The sequence below is a fragment of the Fragaria vesca genome, linkage group LG3 (assembly GCF_000184155.1).
Source record: "Fragaria vesca subsp. vesca linkage group LG3, FraVesHawaii_1.0, whole genome shotgun sequence".
Lineage (NCBI taxonomy): Eukaryota > Viridiplantae > Streptophyta > Magnoliopsida > Rosales > Rosaceae > Fragaria > Fragaria vesca.
This window is the reverse complement of record NC_020493.1, coordinates 23270852-23296838: the sequence shown is the minus strand read 5'-3', so window position 1 is coordinate 23296838 and position 25987 is coordinate 23270852. Positions and strand designations below refer to the sequence as shown.

Sequence of the window (25987 nt, the reverse complement as noted above, 5' to 3'; positions counted from 1 at the left end):
TTTAGCAGCCAAGGGCAGGCATAGAACCCCAAACACAAAGCAAAGGAGCGAGGGTCAGAGTTGACCAACTTGTGTTGCTGGACCAGCTGCACCTTGGTTTCCATTAGAATGTGTCACCGCACTAAACTGTATTCACTACCTACACTTCGTCAGGCAGCTTGTCTTGGATCTCAATTCCAAACTGAAACCGGAAGCAGTTCAGTCGATTTCTATAGCATACAAAGTCTGTAATTATCTACGAGTCATTGTGATTCCGTAAATATGAATGATATTCTGAATACCCTTAAACTTTGATTAATTTGTAAAAGTCTTAATTAAATACCCGAATTAGTGGAATTCATAAAGATTCCTTGAAAAATCCAGTAATTTCATAGACTTTAAATATCTTCAATAACATGGATGTAATTATCCTTGATTTAAAAAGAAAATTACTCCACTGATAAGAAAAATACAATTTGGGGCTAGGAAGATGAGAGAGTACAAGAATGGCCATTGATAATTTCAAGAAAAAGAAAAATCACAAGGGCATCTAAAAATTGGTTAGTTAGCTGGGTCTAAGAAAATCGTTGGGGGACATGCAGAAAGGGCGGTGTCCTAGACTCCTAGTACGAACCCCAAAAATGGCCCCCAAAACAAATAACTGCCGTAAAAAGTGTACCAAAACGAAGGGTAATCAGTTAAACAGGGACATGCATGTCCTTATGGTAATTAGGGTTTCGAGACTCTCCCAGAAAGGGTGCAACTAGTCAAATCCCCCCATCACTGCCCAATCAGACTTCGCTTTTGGCCAGAAAGACCAAAAGGGACACGTCACAATTCCCATTAGCTAACCGCCGCGTGTCATCTTGGCCCAATAGGATAGGCCCGATGAGGTCGCAGAAGTGACCCGCGGGTAATAAGTGGGAGAGTAGAGTTAGAGGAGCCGTGGTGCTATTTGAATCACCGCTTTTGGATGAACAAAACCCTCTTTTTCCAAAAACCCAAACCCTTGGCGGCTGTTAGACCCGTTGTCTCTCTCGCTCCAAGTCTTCTCTCTCTCTCATCCGTTTTGCTAAACCCCCCAATTTGGGATTTTAGGGATTTGAGGCTGACTTTGGAGTTTCGAGCGAGGGCTTCTAGAAGATCCAGCTACCAATTCTCGGCCATGGCCACCGTTGCTCCTCCCGCAGATCGTATCCTTTTCTATCTATCGGTATTCGCCTTCGATCTGTTTTTTCCTGATTCGTTTTCGATCGAATTCGATCTTCTCTGATTCCGTTGCTATTGGTTTCGCATCAACATGTAGATCGCTGTATTGGTTTTGCTTTGCTGTATTGGTTGCTTGATTTCTGGCTATACATGTATTTGTATGTGTTCAAGCTCATGTTCTTTATTAGTTCAAGTCCTCTGAGCACAATTTTGGTCAATTGAGTGATTGAATTTGACTCCTGGAGGTTCACGTAATTTCAATTCAGGTCAATACTGTTGTGTTGGTTTGTTGATTCTGTATGCTTATTATTACGAGATGAATTAGCGATTCTTCGATTGTATGTGTTTCCTTCACTTTGATTATTTTAGAAGCAGCAGATTTGCTCCAGAAGCTGTCAATAGATTCGCAGACCAAGACTCTGGAAATTCCAGAGCCTACAAAGAAGGTATTATATTATGCGTGTTTGAGTAGTTTTTTTACTTCCAATTGGTTTTGCTCAATGTTAAGTTGAAGTTGATGATGATGATGATGATGTAACGTGTATATTACTTCCTCTATGCAGCCTTCTGTTAACCAATACGGGTCTATTGATTCTGGCAATGCTGTGAATGGTCAGATCCCATCTGATCGCTCTGTGACTCCACTGTCGACTGACTTCACGGATCAATCTTTCTCCTATCTCCCAAATGGTTATCCATCTGCAGCCTATTACTATGGAGGTAAGTAGGGACAAGATTTCTACTTGGGATATGTTTTCGTTGGATCATAGCTTTGTCTTTGATATCATTGGCATGACATGTATGGTCCATTGTCCTGTGATCTTTCAGGCTATGATGGGGCTGGCGACTGGGATGAGTACTCGAGATATGTGAATCCAGAGGGAGTAGATATGACTTCGGTAAGTTATTATTTGTTTTTCTCATGGTTTGGGTCTTACATCATTCGTGTACTAATTTGTAATTTTATCATGTGCTTTTAGGGGGTTTATGGAGATAACGGGTCTCTTATGTACCACCATGGTTATGGGTATGCACCGTATGGGCCTTATTCACCAGCAGCTTCCCCTGTTCCAACTATGGGAAATGATGGTCAGTTATACGGGCCTCAACATTACCAGTACCCGCCCTATTTCCAGCCGCTGACTCCAACCAGTGGGCCATACACTCCCAGTCCTGTAGCCCCTCAGAATGAGGTATCAACTTCCTTAGGTGCTGACCAAAAGCCTCTGCCAGTGGAAACAGCTAATGGAATTTCTAATGGCATTGCAAATAATGCAAGTGTGAAAGGAAGTAATGGTTCAGCTCCCCTATCGACGTATCAAACCACGTCTTTCAACTCCAATGGTTCATATGGACGAGGTGCTTTGCCTGCACGTGTTCCTACTCCTGGTTACCAGGACCCAAGATATGGTTACGACACAGTACGGTCTCCAATCCCCTGGTTAGATGCCCCACTTTTTTCAGATGGGCAGCATAGACCTATGGCAAATACACCCATTACTTCAAACTCGAATGGCAATAGAATTCCATCTTTGAGGAACCAGAACTACCGTCCAAATTCGCACTACATGGTATGGTTTTTCTCAATATCTTGTTTCTTTAGTTGATGTTATTGGCTACTGGTCAGCTGTCCAATTGAATTAACTAGTGGATATGTCAACCTAATTGGGTTATATTGTTTCCTTGTTCCCAATATGAAAAGTTATAAGGTCAGGGATAATCTTATGGGTGGTTCTAGCCATTGAAATATATTTAGTTCTTATAAGGCTGTTAAATGATTGGTCCTGGTTCATCATGTATACCTCATTATTAATAATGTAAATGCGCTCATGCTAATGAATTTCTCTTGTTATATCCTACAGGGTTTGCACCACCCCAGACCGCTGTCAGGAATAGGTACAGCTCAAGGGTTTATGAATAGCAGCATGTACCCAAGCAAGCTATTTGGCCAGTATGGAAACACAGTCAGATCTGGTCTGGGATATGGGTCTCATGGTTATGATTCGCGAACCAGTGGACGCACATGGCTGGCTGTTGACAACAAGTATAAACAACCCAGGGGGCGTAATGGTGGTTACTATGGATATGGTAATGAGAACTCGGACGGTTTAAATGAGCTCAACAGAGGACCTCGGGCAAGAGGCTCAAAGAACCAAAAGAGTTTTACCCCTAGTGCATTAGCTATCAAGGGGCAGAATGTGCCAGCAAGTCTTAGTCATGATGAGGAAAAGGATACAAGTACTGTTCCAGACAGAGAGCAATACAATAAAGCAGATTTTCCAGAGGATTATACTGATGCCAAATTCTTTATTATCAAGTCATATAGTGAGGATGATGTCCATAAGAGCATCAAGTATAATGTTTGGGCCAGTACACCAAATGGCAACAAGAAGCTTCATGCAGCATACCAGGAGGCTCAGGAGAAGACTGGTGGCTGCCCTGTATTTCTTTTTTTCTCGGTAAGTAGAGGACTCTAGAGTGTTTTTTTTTTTTTTTTTTTGTAGATTTCTTTGATTTTTCAAAAGTAATGTTTGCCTGTTATCTTTCTTAGGTCAATACCAGTGGGCAATTTGTCGGCCTCGCTGAGATGTTGGGGCCTGTTGATTTCAACAAGAATTTGGAGTACTGGCAGCAAGACAAATGGAATGGCTGTTTCTCTGTCAAGTGGCATTTTGTTAAAGACGTTCCTAACAGTTTGTTGAAGCATATTACTCTTGAAAATAATGAGAACAAACCTGTGACTAATAGTAGGGACACTCAGGAGGTAATCTTATATTCTTACTGTTATTTTCTATTTTTGTTTTATTTCGTTGCACTTCTGAATATTAATTTGATGTTATGTAGGTTAAGTTGGAACCAGGGCTTAAAATGATCAAAATATTCAAGGAGCATTCAAGTAAAACATGCATTTTGGATGACTTTGGATTTTATGAGTCCCGCCAGAAGACAATCCAGGAGAAGAAGGCCAAGCAACAGCAGCAGTTTCAGAAGCAGGTAAATTGTTTCTTGCAACTTATGGCTCCTTTATTTTATTTTATTTTTCCGGCATGGACTGCCGCAATTATTTAGTATTTTGCAAGTTCACCATTCCAAAGCACCTAAATTGTTCCTTGGTCTTGCACATACAAAAGCAGGTATGGGAAGGAAAAACTCTTGATGAGAAGAAAGAGGTAGTGGCAAATGGACAAGTGAAAACACAAAATTCATCGGATGTTCCCTCTGAGATAAACAAGGAATCTATCCCAACAGTGCATGCCAGCGAGGAGCTGAAACTTGCAGAAAATGGATCAATTGCGACTGGCGAAGCCCCAAAGGGTGCTAAACCGGTTGTGGCTGAGAAGAGGGCTGTAGGAAATGGGGTTGCAAACGGTTGCTAGCCTCTGCCTTGCATAGTGGCGGTCTATGTCTGTAGTACTCTTCAAAATGTTTGTGCTGGAAGCTACTTGCATATCTCCATACTTGGTGGACCGCCGTGATGACTGACTCTTTGCCTTGCTTGAAAAGTCAATATTTCGTTGAGGAATGGCAAGTTAGTCGCACTACAAAGTATTTCAATGTTTGAGGCAGGCAGGCTAGGGTGTCAGTAGTCTTAAGTTTCACCCCAGTTTTCTTTGTGTTTTTACAGTCTTTAGCTGAAGCTCTATATAGGTTTTGATTGCTTAGGTTTTTGGGTTTAGGGTTTATCTTTTTCCTTATATTTTGATATTGTCGGTTCTTTGTTCTTTGCCTTTTACTTGTTTGTGTATTTCCTGTCTTGTAAATCTAGATCATTTCCATTGCTGAGCAGCTCTGCTTTTGTATTTGTATGTGAGCTAGAAGCAAGGTGGGAAAATATTGCAATATAGTCGTTTTTTTTTTCCTAGTATTTTTCTTTCGTTATTGTTGTACTCTTTCTTATTACCTGTTTTGTTGTATTGGTGTGTCCTTGCTAATGGTGGGAACAAAAGCAGATTCTGACTGCTATACGGTTGAATAGTGTGGATGAATCATCAGGGTTATATATGGAGCTACGTCTGAGAATTGTTCGATTTCTGGTTATTGGTTGTCAAAGGGCAGGAAAAGATTCAATAAACTATCTTCTGATGGAATTGAGTTTTCCCTGATATTATGGCACGTTTCTTGAAATGTAAAATAAACGCATGAATTTTTCCTTTCTTAGCAAGTAAACGTGTCACGAGGTTTCTAGTCCACTTTACAATTACGCACGCCCAAACGCTCAAACTAGGCCAATGGCAGCTGGTCTTGTTAAAATGTGATTATAAGTTTCTACTCATGTAATAAATAGAAATCATTCGGGAAGAAAGGATAATTTATTTTCTTATCAAGCAAACAATTCAAATGCTACAACTAATATTTAAGTGAACTTCAAACTCAAAATCTAGGAATTACGAATACGAGACTGACAATAGTGACTAGACTATATGGTACTTGTGGCATGAAACAAACAACTACATTAGGAAATGCCTAAAAGCACCCAGACCCTAAAACCCCTAAGGCGTTCTCTCTCTCTCCCAGAGCACAACCACCAAACCCAAAAGCTCTGTTTTGCACCAAATCTCCTTGTTTTTCAATCATCCTCATGGCCTTTGTGCACCCAAACATTGATCTCTCAACCTCTTTGAAGGATCGAAGAACGGGTTTTCCAATCCATTGCCATCTTTTGGCAAAAACCTTAGCATAGCCAATATGCTAGCATCCTCATCCTCTTCGGGTTTTTAAAACCCTAGTCAAGCATATGCGGCCTCCTTGGCCTTGGCTAGCTCGAAGGCTGTCAATCTCTCATATCGTGTCTTTGCTCCTCCCAAGAAGAAGAGAAGACACCCTATTGGTTCACGAAACAGAAAGGGTCAAAAGGAGATGCAAGAGGAATAGAAACCTCCCACCATCTCCCCTCAACCAGTTGAAGGCCAAAAGAAGAAGTGTGGGCATCCCATCGGTTCCTAAATCACAAAGCCAAAAAGAAGTGCTAATCACGAAGATCTGACTCCTACCATGACTCCGCTTGCAGCGCCCCTGAGCCCTAGCTTGAAGTGCAAGGAGGTTCTTTGAAGTTCTGCTATTTCTTTTCTACTATTTCAGTTTTTCTATTTTTGTTTTATTGCGGAACAATTGCTCTTGGTCCATGCTTTTCACATGGGGGAGCTTTATTTCTTCTAGTTTTAGTTTTGTTAGATACATTTGCCTATGATCTATTTGCTATTAGATTATAGACCCCTTGTGAGCCGAAATTTGTAACGAGGATACAACTCTCATACGAATCAGATGATCTTGCTTGTCCTCTGTACGCATGGCAACGGATCGATTCGTATCGTACTCTCTACTTTAGCACTAAATGACAAAATTGTCTTTGAGTTAAAAAAAACAACTACATTATGAGTTATTTTTGTGTGAATAAGAGGTTAATAGGAAAATGCCTATTATATTCATTAGAATTAGCAATCAAATTAATACAAATTTTCATATTAGTAATTGTAATTTTTTATTTTTTGAGATGCATAAACTAATACGTGCTTATGGTTCATTATAGAAAAATTTGCTTCCTCTCCGTTGACCATCTAAGAATGGGTTGAAAATTAACTCCGATCAGTATCGGTGAGATCCAAACCTGGACATAAACTCTCACGAAATCAACATCGACCGCATGTACTTTTTCATGACCTAACTTCTATAGTACATTAGTACCATCAAACATAAGATGATGAAGAAACATAAGATGATATATTTTGTTTTTTTTAGAAGAAACATAAGATGATACTTTTTTTATTTTATTAAAGGAACATAAGATGATACTTGGGCCAACTACTTGAAATAAATTTTAAAAAATTTAGAGAAAAAGAAGAAAAGGAATGTAAATTGTGATGTCGACTATGTGTAATTTGTGGATGGAATGCAATAAATGTGGCGGCTAAGCTAATTTTGAATGAATTGTGAGCATAATAAGAGGGAGCGAATAAGAGGCCCTTTCTCATTCGCCTCCCGAAAACCCCTAAAACCCTTTTCCGCCTTTTAACCAAACCCTTTCGTGGAGGCCGCTCCCCTTTCTCTCTCTCTCACAATCTCTCGCTCTCCTCCGAGTCCCAGTCTCAGCCATGGCCACTGTCGCTTCACTCTCGCCTCCTGCGGATCGTATCCTTTCCTTTGATTCATCTTTCCTCTTTCGCTTACGCTTTGCTCTTGGATCCGATTTTGCTTGTCTTTTTCTTCTTCTCCAAATTCATCTCTGTTTTCGATTTGGTTCACATCTATAGATCTAAGATCTGTATCTGCTGCTTAGGGTTTCTGCTTGTGATTAGGGCTTTTCCTTGGTAGATGTTTACTCTTTACTTTCATTGAGGATATTTTTAATCTCTTGACTTTTTATTCCTGGCTTGAAAATTACTGTTAGGTATTGGTTTTAGGGTTTTCACTGTCTTTTTGCTTTTGTAATCCTTGTGTGAATGTGCAGGATGTTAAATGCTCTTGATTTTATGCTGTTTTCGTTCTTTGTTTGTAGCAGATTGTTGTATTTCCTTGACCATCTTGATTGTTTCCTTAGAAGCTTCAGACTTGCTGCAGAATTTGTCGTTGGATTCTCAGGCTAAGGATGTCAAGATTTCTGAGCCCCCCAAGAAGGTATATTTACAAACCCATTTTTATTTGTCATTCAATCTAAAGATTGTGTTTGGTTTTCGTTTCAATTTCTTAGAGCTTGATTTTGATTGTGGTTTCATCATGTGCAGGCCAATGCTGTGACTGGAAAGCTCCAGTCAACTGACCGGACTAGGTCTACTACCCCATCACTCAAGGATTCAACCATGCCCTATCACCCTAATGGTTACTCCTCTTCTGCTTATTACTATGGAGGTAATTTTCTTGTCTTGTACTCGTTTGGTTGGGTATTAATAATTGATGGAATTTCAAAAATCATATTTTTCATATCCAATATATGTGTGTGTATGCACTCCGTGATATAGTGGATGCTATTGGCTTTGCATTCTACTGACGGTTTTGTTGTGTTGGTCAATTTTTTGGTCAGGCTATGGTGGACTTGAGTGGGGCAACAATATGAATTCTGTAAGTTTTTATGCTTGCTTGTTCAGAGACTTCTTTTTCTGTAATGCTGGATGCGTCTGATTTATGTTTTTTTTTTAAGTGTATTTTCTTACTTCTATTATTTGAGTGCTTATTGTAATAATGACTGAGCAACTCATCTCTATCTGGACGTCATCTTGTGTCTTGATTGTTGTCTATTTTAGGTTGTCTATGGTTATGGCTATGCACCCTACAACACATATTCAACAACAGGGTCTCCAACTGTGGGAAGTGGTCAGCTATATGAACAGCAGTATCAATATCCTCCCTATTTTAAGCAGCTGGCTCCTAAAACTGGTTCACCCTACATGCCTAATTCAGCTGTTCCTTCCAATGGTGGTGTTTCCACCATTAAGGATGCTGACCAAAAGTCCTCACCAGTAGGAACAGCTAATGGGATATCCAACAGTACTTTGACCAGTGTGGGGCTGAAGGAAAATAATCTTTCAGACTTCTCCAAATATCAAAATTCCTCTTTGAATGCAAAGGGTTCCTATGAGGGATACACTGATGCCATATATGGTTTTGATGGTTTGATGTCTCCCATACCATGGTTAGAAGGGTCAACGTTTTCAAATGGACAGGCTAAGGGGACTGGATATACAGGCAACAGAACACTATCTTCTAAGAATCAGATTTCACGACCAAGCTCTCCATACATGGTATGCTATCTATCATCTTAGTTTCATTATGGATTTCCTTCTGTTCTCGGACTTGTGGTTAAACTTGATCAATTTTTTATGTTAGATATTTACACACTTCTGAGCAGTGGGTTGATCTTAAGTTCAGTTTTTTCATCTCAATTCTGTTTGGAACCAAATATGTAGTGATTTTCTTGAAATTGAGAAAATATAATTGATCCCCATAAACATTGCTATCCTTGTCAAATATCCTTTTATTCTATTTTTCTTTTCCTCTCTTTAGGCTGTTATTGTTTTCAATAATTGATAGGATGATCAGAATCCAATAGATTGTTGATTAAGGTGGCTGCTCAAGAATTTATATTCCATGACCTTGCAGGGTTTGCTGCCAAGGTTGGGGTATGGTTTGGATACATCTCGTGGACTTAGTGGGATGTATAGCAACGATTTATATGGTCATAACTGGAACACATATGGACTTGGTATGGGGTTTGGATCTAATACGTTTGGTATGTCAAGAAATGGATATGGGTGGACCTCTGTTCAAAACAAGTTTAAACCTAGGGGGCGAGGAAGCAACTTTCGCTATGGTAACCAGGACATAGATGGGTTGGAAGAGTTGAACAAAGGACCTAGAGGTAAGAGTTATAAAGCTGGGGTCAATGTCGGGTTGAATAAAGCTAATGATGAGAAAGATACAACTAGCGCCGTTCCAGAGGGGGAGCAGCGCTCAGGAGCAGATATGCTTGATAATTACTCAGATGCCAAGTTCTTCATTATAAAGTCATATAGTGAGGATGATGTTCATAAGAGTGTTAAGTATAATGTCTGGGCCAGCACACCAAACGGAAACAAGAAACTTGATGCAGCATACCAGGAGGCTCAGGAGATAGCTACTGGCTGCCCTGTATTTCTGCTCTTCTCGGTGAGCATTGTGATTTAATTCTCAAGTTGTGACTTTTTCTCCTATTGCTTCTGTGCTTTGTCTTATTGTATTCTACCTTCAATTTTGTCTCTAGGTAAATGCTAGTGGCCAATTCGTTGGCCTAGCAGAGATGGTAGGGCCAGTTGATTTTGAAAAGAATGTGGAGTATTGGCAACAAGACAAGTGGACTGGTTGTTTTCCTGTTAAGTGGCACATTGTAAAGGATGTACCCAACAGTTTGCTAAAGCACATTACCCTTGAAAACAATGAAAACAAACCTGTCACAAACAGTAGGGACACTCAAGAGGTATGTCTATCTACTTCCCCTTTTTTCACCCCTCTTTTTCATCGGTTCTAGTTTGCAGTGTTAAGCTTAAATTGTTTTTGTAGGTCAAGTTAGATGAGGGGCTTAAATTGATCAAACTATTCAAGGATCATTCCAGTAAAACATGCCTTTTGGATGATTTTGAGTTTTATGAAGATCGCCAGAAGACAATTGAGGAAGTTAAAGCAAAGCGGCAGATCCGGAAGAAGGTAAGATTCTTTTCCTTGTGTGTTAACCAGTGCACTTGCTTTTATATGTATATTTCCTTTTATTGTTGTTCTTTAGCCGGTTTGATTCTAAGTAATTACTCTGTCTGCTAATTCAGAAGGTATTGGAGGAGAAGCCCACTGATGGGGTAGAAGAGGCACTAGTCAAATCACCAGAGTCATTGGGAACTACATTGGATGTGAAGGAACCAACATCAGTTGATCAGAGTGATGAACAAGTGAAGCCTTTGGAGAATGGAACCGTTGCAGAAGCTGGAGATGGCCTAAAGAGTCCACAATCAGTTGTTGAAGAGTCCAAGGTGGCTGAAACAAATTAGGAGGTCAAATGTGTTAAATGGTTGGTTGCTAGCTTGTGCAATGAGAAGATTTTCTTAGTAGGAGATTCCCCTTGGAGGTTTTGCTGGTTTAGCGTAGCTGCTTTAAAGAGAGTACAATTCATAGTAGAAGTGGTGTGTGTTTAGAGACTTGATGGCAGGCTCATGTTTTCAGAGCCCCACCCGAATCCCATCTGATTCTCTTGTTTGGGGCGGTTGGTTTTAAACTCTTTGCTGTTTTCCTGCCCTTTTATATGCGGAATAGGTTGGTTTGTGTAAGAGAAATGTAGTTAGTTGAAGTGTTTAAGATGGTTGCTTGTGCCTTCATTTCGGTAATCTGTGTTCTGTGTGCTTCCCTTGTATTAGTTAGTACGGCACATGGCTGTTGCTATGTTTCCTCTGAGTGAACTCCAATTGTCTCTTCTTTCTTTTATATGTCGAATCAGGTAAATCATGGCCTTGACTTGGTGAGAAGCCATCGGCTTTTAATCCAGTTCGAGTAATAGTTGCATTGTGATGTCAAATGAATGTTTCACAGGGCGCAGTGCGCTCAGTTGTTACTTGAGCTATAACTTTGTTGACGGCACCAAGGAACACTCTTTTGGTGTTTGTTGTGTTCCTTCGCGGTGCATAACTTGTGCGAAGCCCCGCCTTGTTTGCCAATTTGTGCCTCCAAAACCCAAGCTGACAATCCAGACGGTCCTTATGTATCCCTCCCAATAAGAAATTAAGAATTGGGTGGTTTTAAATTGCAAACATAAAGAATTGAAACACCCAAGGTGAGTGTTTGTGTTTGCAGCATCAAGGTATAAGATTGTTTGCAATCCTTATATAAAACAAAACACAACCTATGAAGCCTAAAACAATTAGGAGATTGGTCTTTCACAGTTAGAGAACAAGTTGAAGAAGTAGAAGAACCAACATGATCTCATGGGACTCAGGTAACATCATGCATATGTATTTCATGGTTTTTCACTGAGGATAGCAGCATTGCTTGCCATCCTAAAAAACTGGATTTCCAGCTTTTCGGTCTTTTGTTTCTTTTGTCTTAAGTGTATGTTTCTTTTCCCTTGTTGTATAAGTATTATGTTTGGGTGAGATCCTCATTTGAATTTCAAATCGTCAACTAAGATAAAGGTCTTGCCTTGGTGCTCAAATTAGTCTAGGATTTGATGTTTTTGTCTCGACCCGTGACTCATGGTTTAGAGCTCTAAGGCTAAGCCTACAGTTGTGTTTGTGATACACAAACGAATATAGCAGCTGTCTTTGTTTGATATCAAAGAAAAGTGATTTGCTAAACTGGTATTATGCTTTTGTTTGTCTTTTTCTTGGCCTAGGACAGCTTCATATGTCATCTCCCTTTCAAAGTTTGGCCAAGGACAAAAGTCCAAAAACTCTTTCCTTGATTTGGCCATCGTGCATGCCCTCTTCATTAGCCTTTGCGTCTGACTTGTTTAGAGCACAATATCAGCTTATATATATATATATATATATATATATATATATATATAGTATATTGAGAAAGATTGTCTTTGCTCAATGGTTGTCAAAATGTAGTTTCTACACTTGCTTTGTTGGGTTTTGGTTTTTATCTTGTATTGTTCACCTTGCTCTAAGTTTTCCTTTTGTGATTTTATACCTTAGAGCTGAACAAAAACTCTTCTCATAAACTCATTGCATTCTGCATACCGTGAGATCAATTGGTAGTGCAGCTACCCCAAAAGTGTTCATAAAGAATCAGCTGAGGATAGCTGAGTTCTGAAGAATCCCGCTGTGGTAGATGGGTTATGATGAATCAGTTGATGATTGTTGAGTTTTTGAGTTGAAACTTCAAGAAGTGTTCAAGAAGAATCAATGTAGTGATAGTTGAGTTCTAAGTTGAAACTTTTTATACCTTCATGTGTAGTCACTTAGAAACAAGAGAGGTGGATCTAGAATAGTAGGTAGACTATGTAGGATTGCAAGTCGTTGTATCGCTATACTATAATCTTGTAAGGAGTGTGATTCTCAAAAATAAGAAAGGAAGTATAGATCTAGACCATTGGGTAGAGCTGCATTATTAAAGATAACTTTTAGGACATTCACAGCATACTTTTCAATAGAGCTGCATTATTCAAAGATGACTGTGACGAGGAGGAAGAAGAAGATGACATATAACATGATTGACGTGTAAAAGTGAGGTAGACTTGATCCAAACTTGCCTCTCCTCCTCAGAAGAAGGAATTGAAACGTATCTATGTGGAGTGTCCAATAAATAGGAATAAATAATAGATAGATAAGTGACAAACAGAAGAAGCAGGCAGGCTGATAAGTGATGAGGTGGAACTGAAACTCCCCTCCATATCCACTTGTCCACTCTCCTTCTAGATTCAGTTAAACTTGAAAATGAGGAGAAGCAGCAGATTGATCAACTGGGCTACTCATACAAGGAGGAGGAGCAGCAATTACTCAACCTCCTCCGAAGCTGGAAAATCTCTCAACCTCTACTCTGCCATCAACCAAGCCCTCCACATCGCCTTGGCGTCTGATTCCCGGTTCTCTTTCTTCCTGTCTCATACTGCTTTTCCCTCCTTTGGGTTGTTTCCTGTGCAATCCAACTAGAGTTCAATGCATCTTACTTTATATGTTGGATCCTGCAATATGCTTTATTTGTCTTCTGTAACTCCAACTCATTCTTATCGATTTCAATCTCAGTACTTATGTATTTGGAGAAGATGTGGGCTTCGGTGGGGTCTTCCGTTGTACCACAGGCTTGGCTGATAGGTTTGGTAAGAAAAGGGTTTTCAATACCCCTCTTTGTGAACAGGTAGGTATTCATATCTCACACCTTCAGATTCTTTTGAGCAACAAGCAATGTGCGTTTGGTGATCTCTACTTCTACTTTTACTTTTGTTTGCACGCAGGGAATTATAGGATTTGGTATTGGTCTAGCAGCTATGGTAAGTTTGAGACTTGAGTTTATAACTCCGGTTAACTTGCCTTTTCATTTGTGCTTCTCACCTTATACCTATGAGCCTCATTACCTTTTGGTTTCATCTCGCAAAGGGTAACAGAGCTGTTGCGGAAATCCAATTTGCAGACTATATTTTCCCCGCTTTTGATCAGGCATGAATCTCTTCCTGTACTAGGTTCTATCATATTCACTCACAATTTAGTGGCAGCTTCAAAATTTAGATTGAGTGACTCTAACTTTTCAGATTGTCAATGAAGCTGCAAAATTTAGATACCGAAGTGGAAACCAATTTAACTGTGGAGGTGAGAACTTCACTCATTTCATTTCTTTCAAGCTTACTTTCCCTGGCCCTCTTGTTATTGTTCATGATGAATTCCTTGTTTAACTTCTTAGGCTTAACCATAAGAGCGCCCTATGGCGCTGTAGGCCATGGTGGACATTACCACTCACAATCTCCTGAAGCTTTTTTCTGTCATGCTCCTGGTATCAAAGTAAGCCTCATCCTGTTGAGATAAATTTCTGAGGTTTAGGGTCTGACCAAGTGATGACATGCATTTTGCCACAAGTAAACAACTCAACTATTGAAATCTTGAGATTGTACATTTCAACAGTAATATCTTCCAAGTATCCAACTGCATAAATGGCATTGTTTTTCTTTCTTCATAAACTTTAGAAATGGATTTTAGTGTAATTATTCATAAACTTAGCATTACTCACTAAATTGAAGAGCTCTATCAAACACATGAAAGTTATGTTGAGCCTATCGACTTGTGATATAAGCTGGCGGTAGTACCATCAGCCTGTTTAGTTGAAATGTGTAGCCAAGTGCTGTGAAGTTTACTAAAGCATAAAGGATTTTTGTGCTTGTTTTCTGCTGCAGATTCTTTAGTTCCATGGTTGTTGCACATCATTATTAGATATCTGAAAAGTACTTCTGATGTAGGTGGTCATCCCTAGAAGCCCACGACAAGCAAAAGGCTTATTGCTTTCCTCTATACGTGATCCAAACCCTGTTGTGTTTTTTGAACCAAAGGTATTATGTGATTCTAGAATAAACTTGTTGATCCATTAGAGAATGTTAAGTTTGGTAGAAATGTGATCAGTAACTGTGCAAATATCTTGGGTTCAGTGGTTATACAGATTGTCAGTAGAAGAGGTTCCTGAGCACGATTTCATGTTGCCGTTATCAGAAGCTGAGGTACATCTATTGTTCCATTGTAGTCCAAATATCTAAATTTGTAGAAGAAAATTGCATTTCTGATTTTACTATTATCAAACCTTTATAGCTAAAACAAAACTGAAACTCAGGTAATACGAGAGGGCAGTGACATAACGCTTGTTGGGTGGGGAGCTCAACTCTCCATAATGGAACAGGCATGTCTAGATGCTGAAAAAGTAAGTCTTCGATCATCACTGCTATAAGTAGAGTTCCTGTTTCTCCTTCCCTTTAATGTCACAATACCATATTTGATCATGATGTCTGATTTGTATGGTGTTATGAATAACTGAAAGTACTAAAATCTCTCTCATTCGTTGTACTCTTAGACAATATAAATGCCATTTTAATTTCAGGATGGAATTTCCTGTGAACTGATAGACCTGCGTACTCTGATACCTTGGGATAAGGAGACAGTGGAGGCTTCTGTCAAAAAGACTGGAAGGCTTCTTGTGAGTATAATAATATAAATATACTGAAAACATTTTATGAAAATGTGTTTGTTTTGTATTGGTGAATAATCCAATTCCATGAAGATTAGTCGCTTGTGTTGTTTGGGATTATGTAGATTAGTCATGAAGCTCCAGTTACAGGAGGATTTGGTGCCGAAATATCTGCTTCAATTGTTGAAAGTTGCTTCTTGAGGGTAAGCACAAACATTTTACACATGTACGGGTGTTTCAATCTAGATATATGCTTCTTCTGATGTTGGGGGAAGGCAACTGATACCTTGATCTTTGAACTATTCATTCATTAATGCAAAATGAATTGTGCAGTTAGAAGCACCAGTCTCTAGAGTATGTGGTCTGGATACCCCCTTCCCTCTTGTGTTTGAACCCTTCTATATGCCCACGAAGAACAAGGTTAGTTATCTAAACCTATTAAAAATTTACTTGTGATACTTCTAGTGACATACCTCTACTTTCCTCGTTGTTTGATGCAGATATTGGATGCAATTAAAGCAACTGTAAATTACTAGTACTGTAAAGATACAAGCTAGGGATTATCGCTCCATCATCATGTTGCAAATAAAATAAGATGGAGTGTGGGAATAATGTAGCAGACTAGCAGCAGCCAGTATGCTGGAGATTAGGACAGGACCATGCTTTTACGACAATAACAGGTACATAAGTGTACGTAGTGAATGTATCGGGGTGGCTTCGAGTGTCGCAACACGCATAAGAGACCCCTTACAGCATTGCCCAAAGAGCCCGCCGTGTCTTTAGAGATGAGCAAGACTGGCTATGCACCTAATTGACCAAAATCATCAATCACTTGCAAATTTGCATACTTCAATTTGTGCATGGTTGGTCTGAAACCCCTTGTGAGAGAAACTCATTATCATTTGAAGTCTGATGCTGCTTTTCTACTACTGTTGAGAAAGGAAAAGAGAAAATTAAAACTCGTGATGCTCATGAGGCATCATGAGGGTGTGCCTTGGGCCGAGTTGCACATGGTGCTGGTTTGCTCAGAAAGAATTTTGAATCATCATGTTGTTTTGGACTTTCACCCGAAGAACATTTTATGCATGATTTAATTTCCCATTTTAACACGTGAAGGCACAAGATTGTTACAAACCACCGGATCAAGGCACATGATTAATGAGAACGTTTCACTACTCTTTAATTGTGTTAAGCAGGTTTTTTTCCTTTGTATTGATATGACTACAAAACAAAGAAGAAAATAACGAGTCTCAATTTTTCTTTCATTAACTGAAAAAACAATGCACAACGTCCTTATATACAATCCAATCCCAGTGCATTCGATTTCCACATCTGCATACGACCTGGAATACCTTCCTGAACTACAATTTTCACCATCGTTCTTCCCAATACCAATCTGCGGTAATTGAAACAAGCACAAGTTGAGAACCACAATTTGGAAAAAAGACTAAAACACACAAATTGAGCAGTTATGTAAGTGGCCATACCATTGCTGGTTTTTCCTGAATTCTGTAAGAACTGGGTATATGTTCTCAAAGGCTTCGTATGTCTCACTTCTTACCTGAAGAACGGAAAATAATGTTACCCAAGTTAATACTAAAGATAGTAAGAATATAAAAAATATGACTTAACAAAAAATAAGGAACCTTGCAAAATATCACCTTCGCTCCTGTGAGAACAATTTTTCCAGATACAAAGATAAGAAGCACAATCTTTGGTTGTTTCATTCGGTAAATCAAGCCAGGGAACAGTTCTGGTTCATACTGATAACCAGAATCAAAACAGATTCAGAAAACAGTCCTTTTCAAAATTACCCATCCAACAGCAACCACATCAAGACACAAAGGAATACTCACACTTGAAAAGGCATTGTGGGAATATGCCAGACCTTCGAGTCTTATGGGGAATTTAACATCACAGGAACCAACTATGTTCTGGATTTTAAAATCCTGCCACAAGAATGAAATCAATTTGTTAATTAGATTTAAGTACGTTGAATGTGTTTGTGTACATGAGAGAGAGAGAGAGAGAGAGAGAGAGAGAGAGAGAGAGAGTACGTACCTTGAACTTGGCATCAAAACCTAGTTTCTGAATGATTCGAGCATACTGAGGAACAGAACAGAGATAATGTGTTATTAAAGGTGAAAGAGAAAAAAAAAAACCGCATCTAGAGATAAAATACATCATTGTGAATTTTATTAGAGGGTATTTGCTTTTATACGACCCACGTTGTACTGTATATACTAACATCGATGTGCATGGATTTTGGTAAAGTTTCAGACATAAGCCAGACAATGAACTGTATACTTCCCCAGTCTATTGGACCCCCATAACACCCCCCTATGTAGAAACCTATTCACATTATAATCAAAGTACCTTCCGTGCAGCCAATTTCGATTGTGATTCACTCTTGGCTCCTGTACAAACCTAAATCAACAGATTTAAAAGTAAATTAGCTGTGAATTCTTACAAGAACCCAATAAACTGTGAGGGAGAAACCAAAACGCTGCACATATCAACACATGATTGGTATTCGATTGAAAATGAAACAAAAGTGCGTAGTTGAAAGTTCTGACTTACCATTTTACCAGATGCAAATATCAATGCAGTAGTTTTCGGCTCCCTTATTCTCATAATCACAGCTGCAAAACGCTGCAAGAGGAATTTGATTATAATGTGATGATGCCATATGATCATTGAAAAGGAAATATCTATTCGTGTACACAAGACTACATAGATTTCAAGAGCTATGGTCAAGACACATGCCTTGGGATTGTATTCTGCATTACGAGCTCGCAATGCAATGGTCTTAAGATCCAATTTGCAGTCCAAATTGACTGTGGAAACGATATTCCTGAAAGCACAAACAACAGCTTAACCATGTGTTTGGTGATCAAACAAAGCAATACTTTTTATCTTTTTAATGGTAACATTCCATTAGGCAACAGATAACACATATAGCACACAGACCCCAACTAAAGATCAAAAATGCAATTTAAGTGAAGAGTTTCAGGTCATCTCTATGTAAAGCGCACCTACACCAATAAATTCTAGTATAAAGCGAAACTGAATCATGTCGTCTAAATTGAAAGAACATAAAGCACTTCACAGACAAACAAGGCTCGACAGAAGGAATATATTTGCAACACTACCAGAATCAGTCTTGCTACAATAACCTATCATAGGTTTGATCCACAGACACATCAAATATAGTTTAAGCCCCACAAGTGAGATAACATATTGTTCTTTTTATTAGTATCGAAATCAAGTGGTATCTGAAACAAACATGTACAATTTGATGTGATAAAAAAAGCAGGAACGATGACTGACTGAAGAGTAGGGACGATGCCGGAAGGATGTTGCTTGAGATCAACCGGTTGGCTTCCGCTTGCCTCCAACCCTGTTTCCTCCAACCCTTTTTCTGCCATTCCTTTCTTCTCTTTTTACTTAAATTCTTGGGCTTCCGCTCGCTACATTAAAAACACAAATTAAAAACAAACAACCACATAAACTCAGATCTTTTGCTTTCGATTATCCTAGTTCCGATTATAACATAAAAACCGAATCTTTAATGTTTTATCAAAATCAAAAGAGTCCAAAACACACAAAACGGAGGGGAAATCTTTCAGATCTGAGCTGGGTGATTAGGGTTTTAAATTATCCTTAATAATACGGAAAGGGGGTTTCTTTGTTAGAATAATTGAATCAATGAATGAAACAGAGATCGGACCTTGTTTCTGCAGCGGCGATTTAAGCGAGAAAAAAAGGGTACGAGAGGAGCGGGAAGATTTTGAATTGGGATGTGTTTTATAGAAAACGAGGGTAGAGATTTGTATTTGGGAGCTTAAAAAGAGAAGAGATCTGAGAAGAAGAAGAGAAGAGGAAGAAGAAGAGAGGAGAAGGGTCAATTGTGTTGGGGTTGGAAAGATCTGAGAGCTTATGGGGGCTGCTTGCCTTCTTACCCTCGCCCCCTTTATATACTGCCCAGATATATCCCTCTCCTTACCACATAATGCAACCGACCCCCGAGGTCATTCTTGGAATTTCCTACGGATTCGCTACGATGACAGCGGACTTTCATCAACGCCCTGTACCTATATGACACGTATATGGTTCCCTTTTATTTTCGGTCAGTGACGGAATCAAGCGCGTGGTATACACATCAAAGTAAATAAATTAAAAAACATACCCACGTTCTAGTATCTCCTCTCGAGTTACATTTATCCTCCAACAAGATATTTATATTTTTCATATGTCGATTCATGACAATTGAGCACAACTAAAGAGGCGAATAAGAGACTTTTGTGTGTTAATATGTTAAAAAAGAAAAAGTTTTTGAACCATTTTAACACCAAAATTTTGTGTTTTTTGTCATTTTTACTCACGATCAAACTTAAAAAATTCAGTGTACGAGTTTCATAAAATTATTAAAACAAGGGAACTCTTTACATGCCTTAGGGTATTAATGCCTCGCCTAGATGGCAATAACTCTGTTACCATTAGCTGACTCACTAACCCCGCTATCTAACTCCGTTACTCTGTTAAAGTTAATCCCCGGTTAAATGTTTTTAATATCTCGACAGCTCTACTCTCACTCTTTTCTCCAAGCCTAAAATCCCAAATCTCAATCCCTCTCTCAACTAACCAACTCAAAAATCCAAAATCACAAATCTCAGGGATGGAGTGGAATTTGAACTTTGCAATCGAGGTATGTGAGTTGTCGACTTACCATCGATGAAATCTTTCATCTTTCATTGATTATAATGGTAGGGTGGCTATCCATGATGATACAATGATATTGAAGTTTATGGTAATTGAGAATTTTGGGATGGAGATCAATAGACCACTTTTAACCATGAATTTTGGGGGTATCAAAGGAATTCAATTTCTGGGTGTATAGAGAATTGAAAACAAAGTCAGCAGAAAAACAGAAAGCAACGTTAACTTTATTCATAATATCATGCCTCTATATATAGAGGTTACAAATCCAAATACAAATTCAGTTTGACAAAGCCACACAATAATGAATATCCTTAAACACTCACTTTTTTTTATCTATCTTTTTTATTTAGAGTAATTGCTTTACTACAACAACATCACTTCCTTTTTTGATAAGAAAAAGAAAAACGACATCACTTATAAAAAACGACATCACTTTTTTCCTCAGAATCCAAACGGTTGTCTATCACTTATCATCAGAGCTGTCTGCGTCACTCAAGTTCTGATACTCATACAAGTTTGCACACACTAAATAGTAAACAAAGTTTACCACTCCAATCACAACTAGCATCCAATACACATTCTCTAGCTTCCCATCGTTTATGTTGTTTGGTAACCAACTTGTAACCCTCTGAACAAAATTGACTATACCGGTGCTTAGATAAAATGAAATCCCAATAACCAACGAGATCATCGCTGTTGCTGTGTTTTTTAGTGACGAAGGAAATTCTTGGTAATACAATGCAATTTGTGCTGGAAAATGAAATGCCTACCAAAGCGAATTGTGGGAACAGCCACAATGCCAACATAGGAACAGTAGTTGCACCAGGATGCTCTTGGGAAATTTTAAGCCTTTTAGACTCCACCAGTGCTGAAACCACCATCGTCAACACAGTTAAAATGTGGCCAATTCCTATACGTTGGAGGGGTGTTGGGGAATGACCGGTTAACTTCTGCCACACGGGACATAGCATTCCATCAATGAGAGCGACGAAGATGGCACCAGTAATTAGGACGACGACTGTAACAGACCCAGCCGGTATTAGAAAATGAGGGCCTAGGTGACGGTCCATGGTTAGAGCCTGCACGATAGTCAAGCTACTTTGGATTGCTATTGGAGTACTTAAGAATATGCTTGCTGACCACAATGGCATTAGTCTTAGAAGGGTCTTGAAATCTTCTACTTGGTGAACTGTGCATAGTCTCCATGGCTTTGCAATATTCCCATCTGGTTTCATGTCTCCTTCAACTTTCTGTGCTGCGCGGTTAAAGAAACTGCATACAAAGAGAGCAGCATCAGTTACAAGTATATGATCATAGTAATTGGAGCATTGAATTTGTACCTGAATCTCTTGCTAGGTGTTGTAGCCACCCCGTCAGGACCGGTCAGTCCCTCTTGCCCGTAGTAACAATAATCTTTGCTTTCAGACGAGAGCAGGAGGTTCCGTTTTCGAGTAGCAGCAACAACGACACGAGTTAGACCAACAAATGGACTCCCCTGAGGCTTACAATGACGGTAGAAACGTGTTCCAGATAAGAAAATTGCCATGGCAATAACATTGGCAGCGACAGCTAGGCCAAAACCCCATTTATAACCCATATTGTCCTCCATGTACACGATGACAGTTAGAGCCAACGTTGAGCCACAATATATGGTAATGAAGAACCAGTTAAAGAAAGTTTTTTGATGTTTAGGCTTATCAAATTGATTAGCTCCCATTGTTGCTAGGGTGAAGCGTGTACCTCCAACGCCAAGTGATCCCAAAATTAGACCCGCATACAAGATTGTATATTGCAAAGCTGTGGTTGATTGGCATATTTCTGATCCTATAACACAGGGTTGAGGCTTCAACGAATCAAATGTTTCAGTTAATGTTAAAAGAACGATACCCTGTAAAAATGCAAATACAAGTACTGTTAAAAATAATTATTTGATTGTTAATTATACTTTCCATCAAGTAGTACTGTTAACAGTCATTTCCTCTACTCATACATAACAGCTTCCATTGATAAATAAAATGTAAGAAGAACGCTAACAAACAGATCCACTATTTCATTACCAGCAGGGAAAGGCAGGAAGAAATGGTGATGACCAAGAAAGGGCCAAAGGAAGAGTCGGCTATGATTGCTCCAAGGACTGGGAAGAAGGTAAAAGAACCGTTCACCACATTTGTAATCTGAGCAGCATCGATACTGTTTACATTGAATTCTTGTACCAGAAATACTAACAAATTTGAGAGCCATCCTCCCACCGCAAATGTCAAGCCTAATAGAGCCCCTGTCCGATCAATATATACATATTAATCAGCCATATAAATATAGTTATGTTGAATGCATGTTGTTAATTTTAGAACTAATATATGTTCTGCAAAAGTTTAAATTTGTGTTAAAATAAGATAATAATGTATGGATCCGGCTCCTCTAAAGTGAGCAAGCCATAAAGTTAGTAAATTTCATAAAATCTCTAACCTCTATCTAATCTAATGGCTCAAAAATATCCACATGCATCAATTCATTACAAAAAAATGTTGAAAATTCTTTTCTATATTGACAATAACTCTAAATGCTTTATTTCTCTTTTTATTTTTTATTTTTTTTATTTAACCTTCTATCTTAATTTATTCTCTTCTGTAAACGTTTGCTTCAACTCCATGGATTTTCAGCAAAGCAAAGTTGCAATGATTCATGGTGCATATGAATACATCGGTGCTTATAAGATCATTGCAATATTCATAAACAATTGTGATTACCTTAACCGAATTATAAACCAAAAGCTTTGGAAAAAAATTGGGTAGATCGATCGCTGCCTACAGTTCAATTATATACAGAAAAACCAACTATATTGGAAAACCCATGGCCATCATCTCCAGAAATAAATATAGAATGCAAATTACGAAGGCTAGAGTTTAGAGACTACGGGAAGAGAAACCAGTGAAACCACTTTGGAATGAATGAAACTAAGGCTTTTCATTCTTTTCTATTCAAAGCTGATCATCAAGTTTATTTATCAATTCATAATTTCAGATATGAAGATTCGCTTGATCAAATATCGATGAAGATATATATCACGATATGCAACCACTTTTTTATTGTTTTTTTTTTTCTGAGAAAAAACGAATTTTATAGAAATAAGTGAACAAATTTTCAAATAAATGATTTTATTTAACATAGATATATTTGAACCATTAGATTAGATGTAGGTAAGAGATTTTATGAAATTTACTAACTTCATGACTTGCTCACTTTAGAGGAGCCGGATCCATAATGTATATCAAGTTAGACACCGAGGAGTGAGACCTATGGTGAAGGGGAAAGTGATCCAACCACCGCGTCTGCTACCATCAGATGATATGACATGAGATTCACCGGTGTGGGAGAGGGAGCTATTCTCCATTTTGGAGGCAGGTCAAATCTAGCTATTGATCAAATATAAGCTCAAAGTTGCTGCTTAACTGATTGGATCGAGTTGTAGCTAGTGTGCTGCTTAACATGAAACCACTTCATGGGATCTCATATATATATATATATATATATATAATCTGAGAATCCCTATATACTACTCTGACTCCAAATATAGTTTGGTATATAATATCATTATCATGTGAATCCTTCTATTCTACTCTAACTCCAAATATAGCTATTGTGTCCCTGTAGCAAATGTAGTTAGGATATTTAGATGATTCTCTTGTGCAACATTTCTCTTTTACAGTGGTAGTGGTTGGGAGTTGAGACAGTATTGTCATTTGACACACTACCAAATTTGAATGTAACATTTTGTTAAGGATTAAATTTAGTGTGCTACCCTGAATTTTATGTCACTCATCAGTTGTGTCCATATTTTTTTTTTTAATCACGTGTACTTTTATACTCTAAAAATTCATCAAACCCAGAGAAAAATTCAAATTCCCTCCAAATGTGATGTAAGCATCTGACATGAAATAGAAAAGGAGGGCCCACTGTTCAATTTCTTACCATTTACGAAGGGTAAAAACGTCAATTTGTCTTTGTTTTTCTATTTTTCTACTAATTTTTTATTATTTAAATTCAATTTTTTTTTTCTCTTTTATCTTTGCCTTCTCTTTCTTCCTCCTCCTTCCTACTCTCTGCAACTATCGCCTTCTTCTACCAAATCTTATCACAGCCACCACAAAACCCAGCAATCCCAACACTCGCCACCTAATTCAATCACACCTTGGAGCCTTTTCACTTGAATAGCCACAAAGACCTCAAACCCAAATCAGGTATGGATGAATCCATAACCCGAATAATCAGAAAGCAAGGAAACCTCCACCATCTTGAAATCCCAACCAACACCTAAAACCAACCCTTCTTTGATTTCACTCTCTCCGATTTCCAGAGCCTTCTTGACTCCGCCGTCAACCATGACAACAAAACCCCATGGATCGCTTCTCTAACGAACTCGCCTCTAGGTCTTTCTTCTTCTCCAATCTCGTCCATTCGATCGCCACTAACACAGACTCTGGTTCGGCCCACGTTGCCCTCACCACATCCAAGCTCTACCACTCTCTTCCATCCTCTCCCCTGCGTTCTCTAGTTTAGGCTTTTGTTTTGGTTCCACATTTTTTTCCAATGATTGGTTGTGAGTGTGGAGTGCCCATTAAGGTTGAATTAGGGTCGAGGTGGGGGTTCAAGATGTGAGGAAGAATAGAGGGAGCCAGGGAGGACCGGTGGTGGGCGGGGAGGCCGGCAGTGTTTTAGGGGATGGCTAAGGGTGGAAGTAGTGGAGGAGTTGGGATTTAAAAGAGAGGTGGGGAGAGAGATAAGGAAAAGAAAAGGCGAAGTAAAAAAAGAAGGAAAAAAAAAGAAAGGAAAAATGATCCAAACAATGTCTCATCTTTTAAAAAAGCCAACTTTTGGTATCTTATTTTTAAAAAACTTTAAAATAGTATCTCACGTTTTTATCCCAAATAAATATTGGTATCTGGTACCGTTAATTCTGTTAAAAAAACTACGGCAGACATATTTTTATTTGCAAATGACTAATATACCCTTATGTATTGTTTTCGTTATTTCTTTTCTAATAATTGAATGGTCTTTTTCATCAGAGGATACATGAGAGAATAAGAAGGTCCCTCGTCGGAGATCTGGGAGATCGAGTCTGAATAATTTGGGCAAAAAGCCGACGAAGCCATGGTCTGGGTAAGGACGGTGACGATTTGGGAGATCAGCCTGGACAGAGCAGGACCGTTGCCAACGATTTGGGCTGAACAACCCGGGACTGGGATTGAGCAACTCACACCGGACTGAGAAACGCCGGATTGGAATGGTTCAAAGGAGAAAGTCGGCTTGAGCTTGAGAACTACTGGACCTTGAATTGAAGTGCAATATGTTCAAGAAGTCCTTAAAATTCAAAGCAAGTCCTGGCTTTACGAAATTGCAGTCACAACAGAGAATGGGGACGAAAAGTGTGGAACTCTATCTCCATCCTGTTTCTATAGTCTATACACTTTTTGGCTGCTAAGAGGTCTAGATTACTAATTTGCATCTAAGATAGAGGAAGAAAACAAATAGAAAAGAAACGGCGGGTTGTGGCTCTGATGTGGTGGAAATGGGGACGGAAAGGTCTACAGTTCAAATGAAGCAAAGGGGTGTTTGAGTTAGACAATTACCATGCTTCAATGCATTTTTGTAACCCAGCTAGTAGTTCCTAAAATAGAATGAAACCTATTATGGCTTGTCCTCTGTTCTGGACAATGTTTTTTATATTTTGAGATTTGATGGAGTACATCTTTCTCCTCTATATTCTGGAAACAATCAGTTGAATGAGATCTTTAAGCTCTTGTCCTTTGAAGTTGAAAGAGTTGAGTGCCCTTTTACTTGCAAAATCAAATCTATATACACAGAGAAGAACCCGGGCTATGAAGTGAAAGGTTTTTCTTCAGAAAGAAGGGCGGCTTTTTTCACAGAGAGAGAGAGAGAGAGAGAGAGAGAGAGAGAGAGAAGA

At 38.8% G+C, this 25987-nt stretch overlaps 4 protein-coding genes and 1 pseudogene across 4 annotated transcripts; 3 read left to right on the top strand and 2 right to left on the bottom strand.

Moving 5' to 3' along the window:
• The first annotated feature begins 1013 nt into the window (after nucleotides 1–1013).
• On the top strand, nucleotides 1014–5053 carry LOC101312523. The gene is made up of 10 exons (XM_004294897.1): nucleotides 1014–1172; nucleotides 1558–1634; nucleotides 1752–1908; nucleotides 2017–2087; nucleotides 2169–2478; nucleotides 2548–2759; nucleotides 3051–3647; nucleotides 3740–3952; nucleotides 4033–4206; nucleotides 4320–5053. The coding sequence occupies exons 1-10, from the start codon at nucleotides 1145–1147 to the stop codon at nucleotides 4563–4565; spliced, it is 2085 nt and encodes a 694-aa protein (XP_004294945.1). The 5' UTR covers nucleotides 1014–1144; the 3' UTR covers nucleotides 4566–5053.
• A 2112-nt stretch (nucleotides 5054–7165) lies between these two features.
• Nucleotides 7166–11205, top strand: LOC101312235. The gene is made up of 9 exons (XM_004294896.1): nucleotides 7166–7314; nucleotides 7724–7800; nucleotides 7908–8031; nucleotides 8204–8241; nucleotides 8424–8921; nucleotides 9280–9825; nucleotides 9920–10132; nucleotides 10216–10359; nucleotides 10476–11205. Exons 1-9 carry the CDS (start codon nucleotides 7278–7280, stop codon nucleotides 10692–10694), a joined length of 1896 nt encoding a protein of 631 aa, XP_004294944.1. The 5' UTR covers nucleotides 7166–7277; the 3' UTR covers nucleotides 10695–11205.
• Nucleotides 11206–12930: 1725 nt separating this feature from the next.
• Nucleotides 12931–16476, top strand: LOC101311948 (2-oxoisovalerate dehydrogenase subunit beta, mitochondrial-like). The gene is made up of 13 exons (XM_004294895.1): nucleotides 12931–13225; nucleotides 13386–13497; nucleotides 13595–13630; nucleotides 13737–13796; nucleotides 13889–13946; nucleotides 14038–14135; nucleotides 14588–14677; nucleotides 14774–14842; nucleotides 14953–15039; nucleotides 15217–15312; nucleotides 15429–15506; nucleotides 15637–15723; nucleotides 15804–16476. The coding sequence occupies exons 1-13, from the start codon at nucleotides 13077–13079 to the stop codon at nucleotides 15837–15839; spliced, it is 1056 nt and encodes a 351-aa protein (XP_004294943.1). The 5' UTR covers nucleotides 12931–13076; the 3' UTR covers nucleotides 15840–16476.
• Nucleotides 16477–16481: 5 nt separating this feature from the next.
• On the bottom strand, nucleotides 16482–19204 carry LOC101311656 (TATA-box-binding protein-like). Its single transcript, XM_004294894.1, has 10 exons — nucleotides 19034–19204; nucleotides 18634–18773; nucleotides 18070–18157; nucleotides 17884–17955; nucleotides 17680–17730; nucleotides 17365–17409; nucleotides 17160–17252; nucleotides 16965–17066; nucleotides 16791–16864; nucleotides 16482–16699 (listed from the first exon to the last, which is right to left on the bottom strand). Coding segments are annotated over exons 2-10 (624 nt in total). The 5' UTR covers nucleotides 18732–18773; nucleotides 19034–19204; the 3' UTR covers nucleotides 16482–16698.
• Nucleotides 19205–20488: 1284 nt separating this feature from the next.
• On the bottom strand, nucleotides 20489–23416 carry LOC101302442 (annotated as a pseudogene).
• Nucleotides 23417–25987: the final 2571 nt, after the last annotated feature.

What these genes read in the sequence shown, in the direction of transcription:
- LOC101312523 (XM_004294897.1), top strand. Translation starts at nt 1,145, where the DNA reads ATGGCCACCGTTGCTCCTCCCGCAGATC. An exon ending in CGTTGCTCCTCCCGCAGATC is followed by an intron (nt 1,173 to 1,557) that starts GTATCCTTTTCT and finishes TGATTATTTTAG; the next exon opens with AAGCAGCAGATTTGCTCCAG. An exon ending in ATTGTTTCTTGCAACTTATG is followed by an intron (nt 4,207 to 4,319) that starts GCTCCTTTATTT and finishes CACATACAAAAG; the next exon opens with CAGGTATGGGAAGGAAAAAC.
- LOC101312235 (XM_004294896.1), top strand. Translation starts at nt 7,278, where the DNA reads ATGGCCACTGTCGCTTCACTCTCGCCTCCTGCGGATC. An exon ending in GGGGCAACAATATGAATTCT is followed by an intron (nt 8,242 to 8,423) that starts GTAAGTTTTTAT and finishes TGTCTATTTTAG; the next exon opens with GTTGTCTATGGTTATGGCTA. An exon ending in ACAGTAGGGACACTCAAGAG is followed by an intron (nt 10,133 to 10,215) that starts GTATGTCTATCT and finishes TTGTTTTTGTAG; the next exon opens with GTCAAGTTAGATGAGGGGCT.
- LOC101311948 (XM_004294895.1), top strand. Translation starts at nt 13,077, where the DNA reads ATGAGGAGAAGCAGCAGATTGATCAACTGGGCTACTCATACAAGGAGG. An exon ending in TTGAAAGTTGCTTCTTGAGG is followed by an intron (nt 15,507 to 15,636) that starts GTAAGCACAAAC and finishes TGAATTGTGCAG; the next exon opens with TTAGAAGCACCAGTCTCTAG. An exon ending in ATATGCCCACGAAGAACAAG is followed by an intron (nt 15,724 to 15,803) that starts GTTAGTTATCTA and finishes TGTTTGATGCAG; the next exon opens with ATATTGGATGCAATTAAAGC.
- LOC101311656 (XM_004294894.1), bottom strand. Translation starts at nt 18,731, where the DNA reads ATGGCAGAAAAAGGGTTGGAGGAAACAGGGTTGGAGGCAAGCGGAAGC. An exon ending in GGCATCGTCCCTACTCTTCA is followed by an intron (nt 18,158 to 18,633) that starts GTCAGTCATCGT and finishes TTGTGCTTTCAG; the next exon opens with GAATATCGTTTCCACAGTCA. An exon ending in TATTTGCATCTGGTAAAATG is followed by an intron (nt 17,731 to 17,883) that starts GTAAGTCAGAAC and finishes CTGTTGATTTAG; the next exon opens with GTTTGTACAGGAGCCAAGAG.